Source organism: Hyaena hyaena, unplaced genomic scaffold (genome assembly GCF_003009895.1).
Source record: "Hyaena hyaena isolate Hyena2069 unplaced genomic scaffold, ASM300989v1 scaffold_911, whole genome shotgun sequence".
Lineage (NCBI taxonomy): Eukaryota > Metazoa > Chordata > Mammalia > Carnivora > Hyaenidae > Hyaena > Hyaena hyaena.
Genome location: NW_024081542.1, coordinates 434,961 through 450,292, shown reverse-complemented (window position 1 = coordinate 450,292; position 15,332 = coordinate 434,961). Strand labels below are relative to the sequence as shown.

Genomic DNA, 15,332 nt, shown 5'->3' with positions numbered 1-15,332 from the left:
AGGCGCCTTCAATGGGATTTCCACGTACAAAAGAACGGAGTGTGCAAACATTTGCTCAGAACGGACTGAAGACCTGAACTGTAAAAAACTCTAAAACTCTTAGAAGAAAACACAGAAAAAGCTTCATGACACTGGATTTGGCAGTGGTTTCTTGGATATGACACCAAAAGCAATGGCAACAAAAGAAAAATCAGATAAATTAGACTTTTCCGAAATTAAAAATTTCTGTTCATCGAAGGATACAATCAACAGAATGAACAAGCAACCTACAGAATGGGAGAAAGTATTTGCAAATCACATATCTGATGAGCGATTAATATCCAGAACATATAAAGAACCCCTACAACTCAACAACAAAACAAACAACCTGATTAAAAAATGGACAAAGCATCTGATTACACATTTCTCCAAAGAAGACACTCAACATGAAAAGATGTTCAACATCAATAATCAGCAGGAAAATGCAACTCAAAACCATATCTCCTCACACCATTAGGATGGCTACTATAAAAAACAAAAATTGTCGATTATACCTCAATTAAAAACATACACACACAGAAAACAAATGTTGAAAAGGACATGAAGAAATTGGAACCCTTGTGCACTGTTGGTGGGAACATAAAATGGCACAGCCGCTGTGGAGAACAGTCTGGCAGTTTCTCAAAAAGCTAAACATAGAATTAGCATATGATCCACCAATCCCACTCTGGATATATACCTTAAAGAATTGAAAACAGAGTCTCAAAGAGCTGTCTGTATGCAATGGTTCATGGCGTGTTGAAGCCATGAGGTGGAAGAAACCCAAGGGGCCGACAGGTGAAATGGATAAACCAAATGTGCTCCAGCCACCATGGAACAGTAGCCTTAAACAGGAGGGAAATCCCGACACCGGCTACCACGTGGATGGCCCGGAGGACCCTGTGCTGAGTGAGGTCAGCCCGTCACAGGGGGACACGCTCTGTAGGAGTGGACNAGGTCAGCCCGTCACAGGGGGACACGCTCTGTAGGAGTGGACCCTCTCGGGAGGCCCTGGAGGAGTCGGAGCCACAGACACAGGGGGGGGGGGGGGGGGGGGGGGGAGGGGAGGGGCCGTGTGTAAAGGGACAGAGTGCAGTCTGGGAAGATGAACACATTCTGGAGACGGAGGGACCGGGAGCGGACGGGGGGGGGAGGGGCGAGGGGCGACTGCACGACAGCATGCGCTTGATGCCCCCGCCCTTAAAAGTGAGCCTGCTTGGGAACATGGCCTATGGCTGACAGCCCAGGGGGACTTACTCACGGCTCAGCGACACTGTGTGCTTGTGCTCATGTTTGTCGCTTGGCTGCTTAGCTGGGAACGTGGCTCAGCCCTGGAGCACCCTTCCTCCCTCCCCCAACCCCACCCTCTTCCCCACCACCTCTACAATTAACCCGCCCTCAGCACATAGTTACTGTCCACATGGAACTTGTCAGCTCTGTAAAATTCTTTAGTCTCTCTCAAACATACCAGGTTTGTCTCTGAAGTCACGGCTGGAACACAAGAGTCAGAGAATGTTCCTTTCTGTCTCCTACAAACCACCACACAGACTGTGCAGCCACAGTGACTCTCCGCCTCCACCAGCTCATACAGGCAAATGCTATACATAAATGGGAGGCAAACATTAAACCTGGGAAGTAAATAGTCATATGAGACTAATTCTCACTTGGGCACAAAATCTTTAAGATATTATTTCTGAAAATCTGAACAAAAAAAAAAAAAAAATCAAGAGCTGCTGAACTTGGGTGAAAATTCTAGACTCTGCCAGGGCTCTACTATCAGACAAAAGCAAAAAAGATAAAAGAGACAAGATCTGCTTCCCATGCAGGCAGGATAGCAATCAACTTCATGGAGGGGCACCCACTGCTGTGACAGAGCCTTGAGCGCCCAGCGGAGCTTCGGCCTCCCCCACACAGAGGGAGGCCCCGCGTCATGGGCTGCGGAGAAGGGTGCCTGCATCGCCGCAGACACCACAGGGTCTGACCCCTGCTGGCCCCCTCGTCCCCTCTGCATATGTCCCCTCTGCATATCGCCTCTCCCGTTCTGCCTGGAGGCCATTCCCTGAGCCACCAGACAGGCCCATGTCCGCTCAGCGGGAGTTCTCTCCTTCCAAACACTTAATTCCAGGGGCAACTAACAAGGACTGCTCGATACTGGCTTTCAGAACTGCCTCTCTAAGCAGGCTGAGGGCTGAGGGTTCCAAGGGCGCGGCCACATCTTTTTCCCAGAACCTGGAGAATGCCAGTGGCTGTGTGAAAGTGGACAGGGAGGATGTGGGGACAGCGACACCATGCTGAGGCACAATTCAACTAGACCAGTGTCCTGGTCTGCAGCACAGGACACGCTAACAACCACTTCAGTGCAGGGGAAACAGGGCCCAGCTTCTCCGCGCCGTGAACAAGTGGAACCCCGCGCTGGCACTTTCTGACAGGACCAGCACCACACGAGAGGGACCTGCACTGCCAAGGGACACCGGCCATGTGGCAAGAACATGCTTTCGGTTTTAAGCTCTTACAAAGAAAATGGGTTTATTATCACAAGCCTGCATCGCTCATCATTGGAACGACTATTATAAAACACAATTTTTAATAAAACACGGTCTCCTAAGAAAACCAAACAAGACTGACCTGGGTTTGGGGGGGCAGGGAACCCCAAGGTCAGGAGAGGCCGGGTCTGGAGCCAGGAGGCTCCATATCAGAGGGGCCTTGGGGGACCCCACCGGCGTGGCTCATCTTGTAGCTACAGGGGGGGGATCAGGGACAGAAGAGGCTTCCAGGTGTACATCAGGCAGGGGTGATCTTCAGGAAATCTGTTTCTGAAGTCTCAAAAGCTTTTTTGTCCTATGTCCTTACAAATGACCAAAATGATACGTGTGACAATCAACTGCACACCACTAACAGTTATAATAATTCAGCACACAAGTAACATTTGGGTAAGCCCACATGGTCAGAGAAATTTCTTCAAATTAAATTTCATTTGCCTTTTTTTCCTTATAGGAATATGACAGAGTGACAATAAAGGAAACTCAAGAATAAAAACATATACTGGAATAAAATCTTGGAAGTGGGAACAGAATAAAAGTATAACTTCAAGGAGATAAATAATATAAAATTTCAGATATGCATTTAAAAATTGATAATGGTGAGCCAAAAACTTGGCAGGCAAAAATAATGAACATCACCCTAAACCTGGTGTCTAATACACACACTAAAAAGGGACCATATATTTAAAGTTCACATAAAGGGGCGCCTGGGTGGCTTAGTCGGTTAAGCATCTGACTTTCGCTTAGGTCATGATCTCACGGTTCGTGGGTTCGAGCCCCGCGTCGGGCTCTGTGCTGACTGCCAGCTCAGAGCCTGGAGCCTATTTCAGAGTCTGTGTCTCCCTCTCTCTCTGACCCTCCCCTGCTCACGCTGTCTCTCTCTCTCTCCTAGAAATAAATAAAAATAAATAAAAATAAATTTAAAAAAAAAAATAAAGTTCACATAAAAATTAAAAAACCTTCTTAAAACATACAGAAAATCTTGGGACCCAAGGGTAGGTGGAGAGTTCAAAGACACGATGCCAGAAGCACGGGCCATGAAAGAAAGAAACACAGATGACGTGGACTTGGGCAGAAGGAAATACTTCTGCTCTGGGGAAAACCCTACTTAAGAGGGTGAGGACGAGCCGCAGATGGAGAGAAAGTCCAGAAGCCAATCCGTGGCCAAGAGCCCACACCCAGAACTTTGAAAGCTTGCTCAACAATTAGCTGTAAGATGGGCAAGAGATATGAGAGACATTTCACCAAAAAGGACATACAGATGGCAAATAAGCACAGGAAAAGGTGTCCAACCTTTCATCAGCCACGAGGGGAGTTCAAACCAAAACCATGACGAGGTGTCATGGCTACAATAAAAACTGGCGGCAATGCCAAATGGCAGCAACAATGTGAGAAACGTGACTGTTCATACCTTGCTTCCAGGACTGTAAAATGTCGTAGCCAGCCTGGAATCTGGTTTGGCAGTTAACTTATAAAGCTAAATATCCAACTAACGTATAACCCTGCAATTGTAATCCTGGATATTTAACCCAGAGAAATGAAAATTTCTGTCCCAAAAAAATTTTTTACACAAATGTCTGGAGCAACTTTATATAATAGCCCCCAAATGGAAACCCCCAAAAGCCATTCAATCTGTGAGTGGTTCATTTGGGACGTCCACACCACAGAAAACCCCTCAGAATGAAAAGGAAGGAGCCGCTGATATAATGTGGCTGGTCTCATAGGAACTGGCCACTCTCAAATCCCCCACCTTCTTACAGCACACCCGACATGACATGGCTATGGATGCGGAGAACAGGGGCTGGGGACAGGGTGGGTAGGGATGAACGGGGACATTGGGGAACTGTTTGGTGCTGGGTGTTCACTGAAATCGCCGTGTAAATTGTTACCTGGGGGAAACCGGGTGAAGGGCATATGGGGGTATCTGTACTATTTTTGCAGCTTCTTATAAATTCCTAATTATTAAAAAGTTAGTTTTTTTGTGTTTTGTTTTGTTTTGTTTTTTGTTTTTTTAAGTTTTGGACCATACACAAGAATACCGCAAAAGGTGGAAACCAAGCCAGCAAGTCTGGGAGGGATGAGGCCTACACAGAGACTCAGGCGTCAGAGGATGCCGGGCCCCCAGCAAGCCTGGAGCAGGAATCAACCGGCAGCTATGGGGACCCAGCAGCAAGGGGCAGTCAGCAGCCCAGCCCCAGGGCACATCGGGGGCTCCCCACAATCACTGAGGGCAGGCTACAGGAAATGCAACAGAGTTCACAGTCAGGCAATATAAAACCATGGAAATAGAGATGAGCACGCCCCTGGGGAGACAAACCAACACAAATGCAAGGCGCTAGGCCCGAACAGCATTCGCACTTGAGGAAACAGGATTTAGAATAGACTATAAGGGGCACCTGGGCAGCTCAGTCAGTTAAGCTTGGGACTTTGGCTCAAGTCATAATCTCATGGTTCGTGGGTTCAAGCCCCACATCAGGCTGTGTTGACAACTCACAGCCTGGAGCCTTCTTTGGATTCTGTGTCTCCCTCCCTGTCTGCCCCTTTCCCGCTTGCACTCTGTCTCTCTCTCTCAAAAATAAAATAAACATTAAAAATTTAAAGAAAAAAAAACAGACTATAAAAGAATTGTAACTAATGTCTTTTGAAGGAGAAGACAAAATATAGTAAATAAACTAACTGGAGATATGAGGTATGCAAAACACTGTCAAAAGTAAAATCATCATGAATATAGAATGAACAGCAAGAAAATAAAGTGCTAAAGAAGACATCAAAACTGGAAAACACTTAAGGAGTCGTCCAGGGAGACAGAAGACCCCACGTCCAAGACCTCAAGAGCTCCAAGCTCCACAGAAAGAAAGCTGCACAAAGCATTTTTCTAGAGCTGAGGAAAGACACACGTCCCACACTGACAGGGCCCATGGGGACAGGCCTATACCTTCAACCCTGGAAGGCTGCAGAGAGGAAATCGCACAGGACCTGCTAATGACGAACAGTCAGACTCACCAGCAATGGAAGGTACAAGAAATCCCCAGGGAACACATCTACAGACCTAGACCTCATTCCCAGCCACATTAACGTGGAACTGGGAGGCCAAAACATGACTATGGACATTCCAAGAAAACGCAGCAGACGCGGGCATAGAATACTCGCTGGTGGCAAAAGCCATCTCACCCAGCAGGATACTGGGCTCTCGTTGCCTGTCCCCTGCTCCCAGGGGCCTAGCATGGAAAGAGGGTGTGTCTTCAGTGTGTCCCTTGTCCCTACCCTCTGTCACACCAAGAAGCTAACCAAGTTCATGACTGCCTCTCTCCCGAGTCCGTGCTCGGCCTTCCTGCACTGGAGGGCAAGCCCCCAGGCCCGCAGCAGAGGAGAAGAGGGCTCCGCGAAGCATCTGATGCATCTGGCCTCAGTGGACAACGGACACCCAGAAGCAGCATGAAGCCCAGAAGGCGGGCTGGGAGGGGTCGTCTGCTGGCCGTTCATGCCTGAACTGTCAGCAACCCCTCCTCATCTTGCCAGGCCCACAGACAACCACCTCTTTGGCGACCCCTGCCATTTACTGGCCTTTCTCCTTCACGCACAGAGTCTGTCTGCCGTCACCGCGACAAAAGCGAACACAGACAGGAAGGAAACAGCGCGACAGACACAAGAAGAGCCCCACCCCGACAAGGGTCGCATTACCAGGCCCAGGATGGATTTTGGCATGGTCTTCCGTGCCCTGTGAACCTTGACGTCGGCCCCAGGGCCCGAGGGCTTCTTGTCCTCCGTGTCTTTACTCGCTTCCGCAAGCTTGGCCGGCGCTGGGGTTGGCGTCTGAGAAAAAGCACTGGGAGTCCTCCCTTTGCCGGAACCTCCGGGAAGGGTTTTTGCAGCATGACCAGGAAGCGAGGAAGCCAAAGTGCTGGTAATCCGCATGGGCTGCTCCTGCAGGGGTGGTTTATTCAAGAAGTACCCATTGCTCCCGATGACAGAAGTCTGTGTGAAGTCATCCGTGCTGACGTGGTTTTGCTTCCCCGTTTCACTGTCTCTTTCTGAAACCCCATTTTCGGCTATTCGAGCTAGTTTGTTGGTACCGTCCTGTGGGCTGACCGCCGTGTTCTCCTGAGTGTGTTGCGCGGCAGTCACGTGACTGCTCGCCTCGCTCTTTCCACAGGACCCGTTAGCTTCGCTGTCTGCGGCCACGGGGCCCTCTCCTCCCTGCTTCTCTGATGAGCCTCCATCAGCTGCCATAGAGATCTCTGCGAACAGAGGAGACGGCGTCAGAGGTTGCAGCCCGGCCTTGCCATGACACGACCCACACAGCAGTTACCGTCCCTCTGAGTGGTCTACAGAAAGCGATCCACAGGAAAATCGTTTCATTTCATGTACAAAGATTTAAGGTCAAACAGACTAAATGTAAAATGATGCCTTAGGGGTGCCTAGCTGGCTCAGTCGGAAGAGTAAGCTACTCTTGATCTCAAGGTTGTGAGTTCAAGCCCCATGTTGATTAAAGAGATTACTTCAAAATAAAAATAAAACGGGGCGCCTGGTTCCCTCAGTCAGTTAAGTATCTGACTTCGGCTCAGGTCACGATCTCACGGTTCATGAGTTTGAGCCCTGCATCAGGCAGGAGCTGGAGGCTCGGAGCCTGGCGCCTGCTTCAGATTCTGTGTCTCCCTCTCTCTCTGCCCCTCCCCAGCTCATGTGTACATGCTGTCTCTCTCAAAAATAAATACTTTAAATTTTTAATTTAAAAATAAATTAAAAATTTTTTAATTTATTTTTAAAAAAATTTTTTAATGTTTTATTTATTTTTGAGAGAGAGTTAGAGACAGCATGAGCAGGGGAGGGTCAGAAAGAGAGGGAGACACAGAATCTGAAGACAGGCTCCAGGCTCTGAGCTAGCTGTCAGCACAGAGCCCGACGCAGGGCTCGAACCCATGAACCGTGACATGGTGACCTGAGCCGAAGTTGGATGCTTAACCAACTGAGCCACCCAGGCGCCCCATTTTTTTAAAAATTTAAACCTAAGAAAATAAAATAAAATGTCTTCGACATTAATTCTGCAAGTTAGTTGTTAAAGTCTAGAGAAGGCCACACCCTGAACAGAGGAATCTGCCGCAAGCTCAGGCATGTGGCTATCTGTCCATCCTGCATGGGAGGTAGTGCAAGGACCTGCGGTCCTGCCTTGGGAGACACCGTGTAAACCCAGAAGCACAAGATAAGCGCTCCTCAAGATTCCAAAATATTATACAGATTTCCATATCCATCAGGTACAAACACACCACTATAAAATAAAACTGTTTATAGACAGAAAGGCCTTAGAAGTAGCTTCACAAGAACAAACTTAAAGAAAATGGGCAAAAACCAGAAAAAGGGTCCTATTTTCAGTTTATCAGCTAGAACGCCCATTATAAACCCCTGGACTACAAGCCTATTCTCTATAAGAGCTCGGTCTCCCAGGGCAATTCTGACAGACCTTGTCTGGGACCACTTATAAATACATTTAACATCAGAAGATCTACAAATATATGTAACCTCATGGACAGACCAAAGCAGAAAGCCCAGGACTACACCATGGATGCAGAAGGAGCTTGGGTCAAGTTCAATACTCTACCCATCCCAGTCCCTTTACTCCATCAACTCTCACAGGAGATCCCATCATTACGGTACTGTCTGTCCCTCTGCCCTAGAGTGTCAGGTGTGCAAGGAGAGTTTTGTCTGTCTGTCCACTATGTGCCCTGAGACAGAAACAGGGCAGTATGAGCACAGTAAATACTTCCTAAATGATTATACAGCTATTAATTTATTTAAGGTTTTTTTTTTTTTAAATGTTTTATGTATTTCTGAGAGAGAGAGAGACAGTGTGAGCAGGGGAGGGTCAGAGAGAGGGAGACACAGAATCTGAAACAGGCTCCAGGCTCTGAGCTAGCCGTCAGCACAGAGCTCAATGCGGGATTCGAACCCACAAACCGTTGAGATCATGACTTGAGCCAAAGTTGGGACGCTTAACCGACTGAGCCACCCAGGCGCCCTTAAGGTTTTTATTTAAAGTTTATTTACTTATTTTTGAGACAGACAAGGAGAGAGAGAATCCCAAGCAGGCTGCGCAATGACAAGTGTGCGGCCGGACACGGGCTCACACCCGCCAAATGTGAGATCATGACCTGAGCCAAAATCAAGAGGCAGACACTTAATCGACTGAGCCACCCAGGGGCCCCCTCCACCACCTTATTCTAAAATGTAGAGGAAAAAAACGGATTTTCCCAAACAGCAAAGTAAATTATGAAAAAGAACACTGAAGGCAAATGGAGACGGGTTCCCTCCTCTGGAGAAGGGTACCACAGGCCTCTCCACCACAAGAGGAGCTGGGGTGTCTGCTGGACACAGCAGGGTCATGGACAGCAGCCCAAGGGGGTGAGCTGGGTAGAAGGTAGATTTCCCAGGTCACAGCCTAGACCTGCTGGTTCTGAATCTCTGAAGGTGGGCTCCACACACCTGGGCCTCACCGAGACCTCCGGTGGCTCATCCACAAATCTGAGTTTGTAAAACACTTGTCCTAGGAGGTCTGAAAACCTCAAAGTTGACAAGGGAAAATGTAGGGAACAGATCTGTGATCTAGAAACAGGGAGAAGTTTTGTTATGCATCAAAAGCATAAGTTATAACAGTAATAAGAAAAGATAAATGAGATACAATAGCGAGATGTAACAAGATGTGGGTATTTGGTCTCTGCCCCCAGCTCGTGACACAGCTCCGGAGGTGACTCTGGATGCGCTCTTGGATGGGGCTGGTCACCAGAAAGAAAAACCATAGTCAGAAGCTTGGAACTTTCAGCCCTACGCCATCCTCCCCAGAGAGGGGAGAAGGTTAGACAGAGTTAATAATGCATCACACCTCCGTGATGACATGGCCACAGAAATCCCTGAACCAGGGGGTTCAGAGAGCTTCCAGGTAGGTGAACACACACACACGGGGAGGACAGCGCACCCAGAGAGGGCACAAAAGCTGCACAGCCCTTCCCCCGCACCCCGCCCTATGCATCACTCCCCCTCCTCGAGTTTGGTAATTTGCTGGAACGCTCACTCAGAAAAGAAGGAAGCTGGACCCCTATGTCATTCCATGTACAAAAATTAACTCAAAATGGGTCAACTATAAGACTATAGTTGATAACTATCCTACAGTTATCTCTAAGAGATAAAACTATAGAGCTCTTAGAAGAAAGCACATGCATAAATCTTCGTGACCTTCTATTAAGCAATGGTTTTTTAGATGTTACACTGAAAACAAAAGCAGCCAAAAAAAAAAAAAAACAGATAAACTGGACTTCATCAAAATGAAAAATGTCTGTGCTTCAAAGGATACCATCAAAAAAAGTGAAAAGACAAGCCAAAGAATGGGAGAAAATATGTGCAAACCATATATCTGCTAATAAACTAGTATCTATAATATATAAAACTCTGACAATTCAACAATAAAAATCAATAACTGATTTAAAAAACAGGCTCAGGATCTAAAATTGATACTCCTCTGAAAACATACGAAGGGCCAATACGCACATGAAAAGATGCTCAGCATCACTAATCATCTGGAAAACACACATCAAAACCACAATGAGACACTACTTTGTACCCACTCAGATGGCTATAATCAAATCACAGCCAGTAACAAGTGCTGGCAGGAAGTGGGAGAACTGGCCCCTTCCCACACTGCTGGTGCGAATGTAAAATGTACCTCTGCTGTGGAAATTAGTCTAACGATTCCTCAAAAGGGAAAGTCAAGACCTTGGCTCAGGGGCAGTGTGAGAGAGGAAAATGGCACCTGGCATTATTTATCCACAACTTCAATCAGAAAAGGCCCCAGGAGGGGAGCCTGGGAGGGAAAAAGAAGAGTCTGAGACCATGGGTGACCATGGAAGAAGACACTTCAAGGAGTGTGGGGGAGGACAGCACCAGGAAGCAGGCCTTAAGAGATCCTACCTGCATGAGGTCCCCAAAGGTCCAAAGTGAGGGCAGGACACAGGGCAGGACCACAGCTCTTACTCAACCAGGCAGGTGCTTGGCTGGGTCAGACCTGAGCTGCCCCCTCCCCCGCAGAGAGCAGGGCTCTCACTGCGGAGGGAGTGGGGTCCGGAAATAGTCAGAGGCGGCGAAGCAGGCGCTGCCCAGCCTCCCGACCTGCTGTGCTCCCAGGAGCCCCCGGACCTCTGCTGGCAACGGAAGCAGTTCAGTTACAAAGGTGTGTTAGCACGGCATGTCACGCAGAGAAAGACAGCCCTGCCCTGCGGCCTGGCCACCAGAACGCCCGCATTCCACGCTCAGCCGCGGCGGCCTTTGGCTGTGTGCATAGTGCTCGCGTGAGGGGACTGTGTGGATGTGGAAAGGTGTCACAGGAGCTCCTGGACTGCCTGAGAAGCAGACAGGGGCTGCAGCAATGCATGCTGGGTACCCGCGCCGCAGTTCAGGAAGGGCACGGAAGAGCAGCCACCAGCGTGGGCGGCAAGGTGGTCCTCAGCAGGCCATCCCACCGCCGCCAGGATGCCCTGCGAGGCTGCATCCGGGGCACTCAGAGGCACACCCACCAAGACACACAGGTCGGTGCGGTGACGCTGCGGGCCGACCTGCGGGCCCTGGTAAGACAGGCCCCTGCTCTCCGCTCGTCTCTCCTGCTGTGCACACAACGGCAGTCTCGCCAGCCACCACCGGCACCTCCCACACACCGTCTGCACACCATTGTCTCTGCATTCTCAGGGGAGAGGTCTAGCTGCCAGTCTGGTGGCCTGGGTGACCTTGACCCAGCAGCGCACCCCACCTCAGCTCCCCCTCTTCAGAAGAGAGACAGAACCACACCACACTGGCTGGCATGCGGCCAGAACACCAGGAGTGCCTGCAGCAGCCACCAGCGTCAATGAGGGGGACAGTGATGACCGTGGGCAGGTTCCTCCTGCACTAACCTTTCAAGGATGCTGGGATGATGGCGTGACACGTTGCTCAGCCCCAGTGCCCATGTGGCAGGCGGTCCAGGGCGGCTCGCCCGTCTCCCCTGACAGACACAGCAGAGCGACATCCAGTGTCGGCACTGTTCTCGGGCCACAGCCTCACAGCGGCTCTCCAAAGTGAACTTTTCAGCACCTCCATGTGGCTCATGTGTGACAGCCAGACTCACTTGTCACAGTCTGTTCCACAGTCCTAACCACCAGAGCGGAGTGCCTCGCACCACGGCTCCTCACAGGGTCTGCTCTGCAAACGCCCCTTCTGTAGCCTCCCTGCTCCTCATGGCAAATCTGCTGTTTTCCAAGCCTCCAGTTTTACCTTGTCCTGAATGTCACACAAATGGAGTCACAGGCACATTGCCTGTGGGTTCGGCTGCCTTCGCTTAGCAAAACACACCGAGTACCATCTGGGCTGCTGTGAGAACAAGGGCGCTCCCTCCTCTGAGGTGCTGAGCACCGCCCGCTGCGTGCACGCCGCAGGCCGTAACCAGGACGTGGGCACCTGGGCACTTCCGCTCGGAGCGCTAGAAGTAAAGCTGCCGTGAACATGCCCACGGCCCTTCTCACTTTCAACTTTCTGGGTGCGCTTGAAGACAAGCACCTCCCAGGGTTTGATTTCCGCTCTTGGGCCAAGGCTCCCTTTCCTGCAGATCTTGTGTGTGTGCCCCTGTGTCCACCTGGGATGGGGGATGGGAAGCCACACCATAATCCAAGTAAAAGCACAGAAGTTGGGAGCCGGGGACGGGTGAGGAGACGCCAGAGTGACGGGTCTTCTGGCTGCTTCTCCCGAAGGAGCAAACTGCGCCCTTACCTTCCCTCAGCAGCTCTGTTTTCATGCAGCAATCCTGCTTCGTCTCCCCCTTGGCCGGAACTGCCTGCTAAAGAAGAAACAGCCATCAGCCTGGATTCACCCACAGGCAGACTAAGCAATTCGCCAACATGACTCCTCTGGACGGACACGATATCTGGATCCTGATAGAAACTCACGGTCAGACGACTGCACAGTTAGGATGTATTCAAGCCAGGAGATACCAGTCACCTCCAGGAGGAGGAAGGACACTTCGAAGGTAGCCCAAAGGAACTTCTACTTTACCTGCATTTTCTGAGACAGTTTCTTAATAATAAGAATGTGTTCACGTGTCACATAATTAGAAATCTCAAAAGTTTTGACTGTTACTGGAATGTTACAAATCATATCAAAGTGCATTCTGCTAATAATTTAACTAAGTATTTCAAATGAACACGAATCTACAAAAAATTACAGAAATGGATAAATCAAGAAAATTCAATATAATATGAATCATTAAACATGTGCAGGTAGAGAAGGACAAATATCACATGTTTGCACGTATAGGAGGATTAGGAGGAACTTAACGGAGGACCGTGGGGGAGGAGAAGGGGAGAAATGGTGGGGGAGAGGGAGGGAGGCAAACCATGAGAGACTCTTGAATGCTGAGAACAAACTGAGGGCAGATGGGGGGGAAGGGAATGATGGGCATGGAGGAGGGCACTTGTGGGGATGAGCACTGGGTGTTATATGGAAACCAACTTGACAATAAATTATTTGTAAAAACAAAACAAAAAACCCCATGTGCTCTACTATGTGGAGGCATGAATTGCACAACATCTCTTGGAATTGTTTTTTCTTTTTTTAATTCTTGCCTTTGGGCGGGTGAGAGTCTGGCTGGACACAAAACAGTCCTGGTGCGGCCCCTGCAGGTGCAGCAGCCGCTGCCGCCACAGGTCCACAGAGAAGCAGAAGGGGCAGATGCAGGCCCTCCAGCCCCCCTACTTGTGACTTTCCGAAGCTGAGGGTACAACCCCCAGAATGCATGTCTAACTTCTGGAACACGTTCTCCAAAAGACACCACAAAACATTCTCAGAACATTCTCAGAACCTTGGGCCCCTTGCTGACTCCCCTGGATGCTGGCGTAGCTCCTAAGAGCGGTGGCAGCGTCCCTCCCTGTCACCCTGGACCACCAACCCGCTTCAAGTACGCACAGCAGCCTCCCGCCCCATGACGCCCCTTCTTCCTCGGTGCTTCCACAATGTTCCCCCCCGCAGTCCCTGAACAGAGCTGACTTCATCTCCCAGGTAGACAGGACGAGAGAGGGCTTGAGCATGCCACTCTCCCACCTTTCCTTGAGCACCGCACGTGGCCCCACTGGTTTTCAGAGTCTAAGCAGTGGACCACCTTCTGTAATTCCTCTTAACCACTCCTGCCATAGGAAGCCAGAATTCAGTGCCAGGCACCAAGGAAAAATCCAGGGGCTCGACTTTGTCCCAGAAGGTGGAGAATATTTCCCTGCAGGGATCAAACCTGGATGGATGCCTCTTGGAACCCCAGGGTCTTCCCAGCTCACTAAGGAGAAACAGATGTTCATCATGGGCAGCAAAGTCGCAGGGCCCAGCCTCTGATCCCCATTCCACACTCTTGACCCCAGCTTCCTGCCCCTGGACCCTGCAGCCTCTTGACTGGCCAATCTGCACCTTATCAGAAAGCCTCCCCCGGACCCTGCCTTGATGCCCCCTGGCACTCACCACCACCAGACACACCACCCAGCCTGTCTGCCCAGCAGCACGCAAACTCTGGGTTCCACAGGAGGGGCCTGTCCTGCTCTCTGACACATCCCGACATGCCGGCAAAGCCTGGCGTGCAGAAGGAGCCAATGAGCATGTGGCCACAGAACTACTGGCGCCTTTCTAAGAGGACCAAGTTAGAAAGGCCGCTGGGTCCACTTCCACGTCTGCTTTCCACACAGCTATACGCCTGTGTGAATTCTCTGGAACGGCCTAGATGCACAGCCAGTGTCTGCTGCATAAGTAAAGGAGGCTGAGTGGTAACCACTCTAACCCCTCACTGGTGAGGACAGAGCAGGGCACGGCCAATGTGCACATCTGGAAGTCCAAACGCCCAAGGACTGAGCCCAATGATGAGCTCAGCCCACGATTAAAGCAGGAAGAACAAAAAATCTAAATTCAGATGCTCTCTGTGGACTGAACTCACGTGTGCTAACAAGAGGGAGCATGGCTTTCATCACCTTCTCACAGAAGCCAGCGATCCACAAAATCAACACCAAACCAGGAGAGGGGTGAGGATGGAACACGTAGCCCAAACCAGTGACAAAGTCCTGTACTGGCAACAGCAGAACCAAACAGAACTGCAAACCTGCCGGCGGGCCGCCTGGGGCTGGGGGCCCTGACAACGGCCGGAGTCTCACGGCAGTATGAGGGGAGGACACTGGCTTTAGAGCACAGTGGAGAGGAAAGCAGCTCGCAGCTGCACGCACAGCTGACGCTCTGGACACTGCACGACCCCAAAGCAAAGACACCTCGGCAGCGACATGCACACTAAGCACAGCATCGTGGTTCCTCTCTACCACACCCAACCAAGAGAACTGAGGCTCCAGAAGAGAAAAAACCAATTCCAGGTGAGGGCAAGGAAAGTTCTAGACTCTCAGACTCCTAGAGCATGAGGCACCACATCACACTGTTGTCCACAGTCGTATCTCTGGCCACGAGATTTCCCACCAGCTGAGCAGAAGCCTCTCTGTGGGCTAAGCCTTTTGTGGCTACACTGGGGCTAGCACATGCCCCGGGTGCGGGGCAGACACAGACCTGGCATCGCCGAGGAGCCACCAGTGAGATGGCTTCACAGGGCTGGCTGGCACAGGTCAGATCAGGTCATGATCCCACAGTTGTGGGGTCGAGCTACAAGTTGGGTGCTACAGTTGTGCACTGGGTGTAGAGTCTGTTTGAGATCTTCTCTCTCTCCCTCTGCCCCTCCCCTACTCCTGTGTTCTT

At 50.3% G+C, this 15,332-nt stretch overlaps 1 protein-coding gene across 9 annotated transcripts in view; it reads right to left on the bottom strand.

The window, feature by feature from the left end:
- EHMT1 (euchromatic histone lysine methyltransferase 1) overlaps positions 1-15,332 on the bottom strand; it is a 147,263-nt gene that overhangs the window by 69,016 nt on the left and 62,915 nt on the right. For 7 of the 9 annotated variants that reach the window (XM_039220783.1, XM_039220790.1, XM_039220789.1 and 4 more), the window contains exons 2-3: positions 12,339-12,405; positions 6,240-6,796 (exon numbers count right to left, since the gene is read on the bottom strand). In XM_039220783.1, the coding sequence (XP_039076714.1) occupies positions 6,240-6,796; positions 12,339-12,405 (624 nt within the window). The remainder of the gene's footprint in view (positions 1-6,239; positions 6,797-12,338; positions 12,406-15,332) is intronic. The other 2 variants (XM_039220784.1, XM_039220787.1) reach the window with 2 other exon arrangements.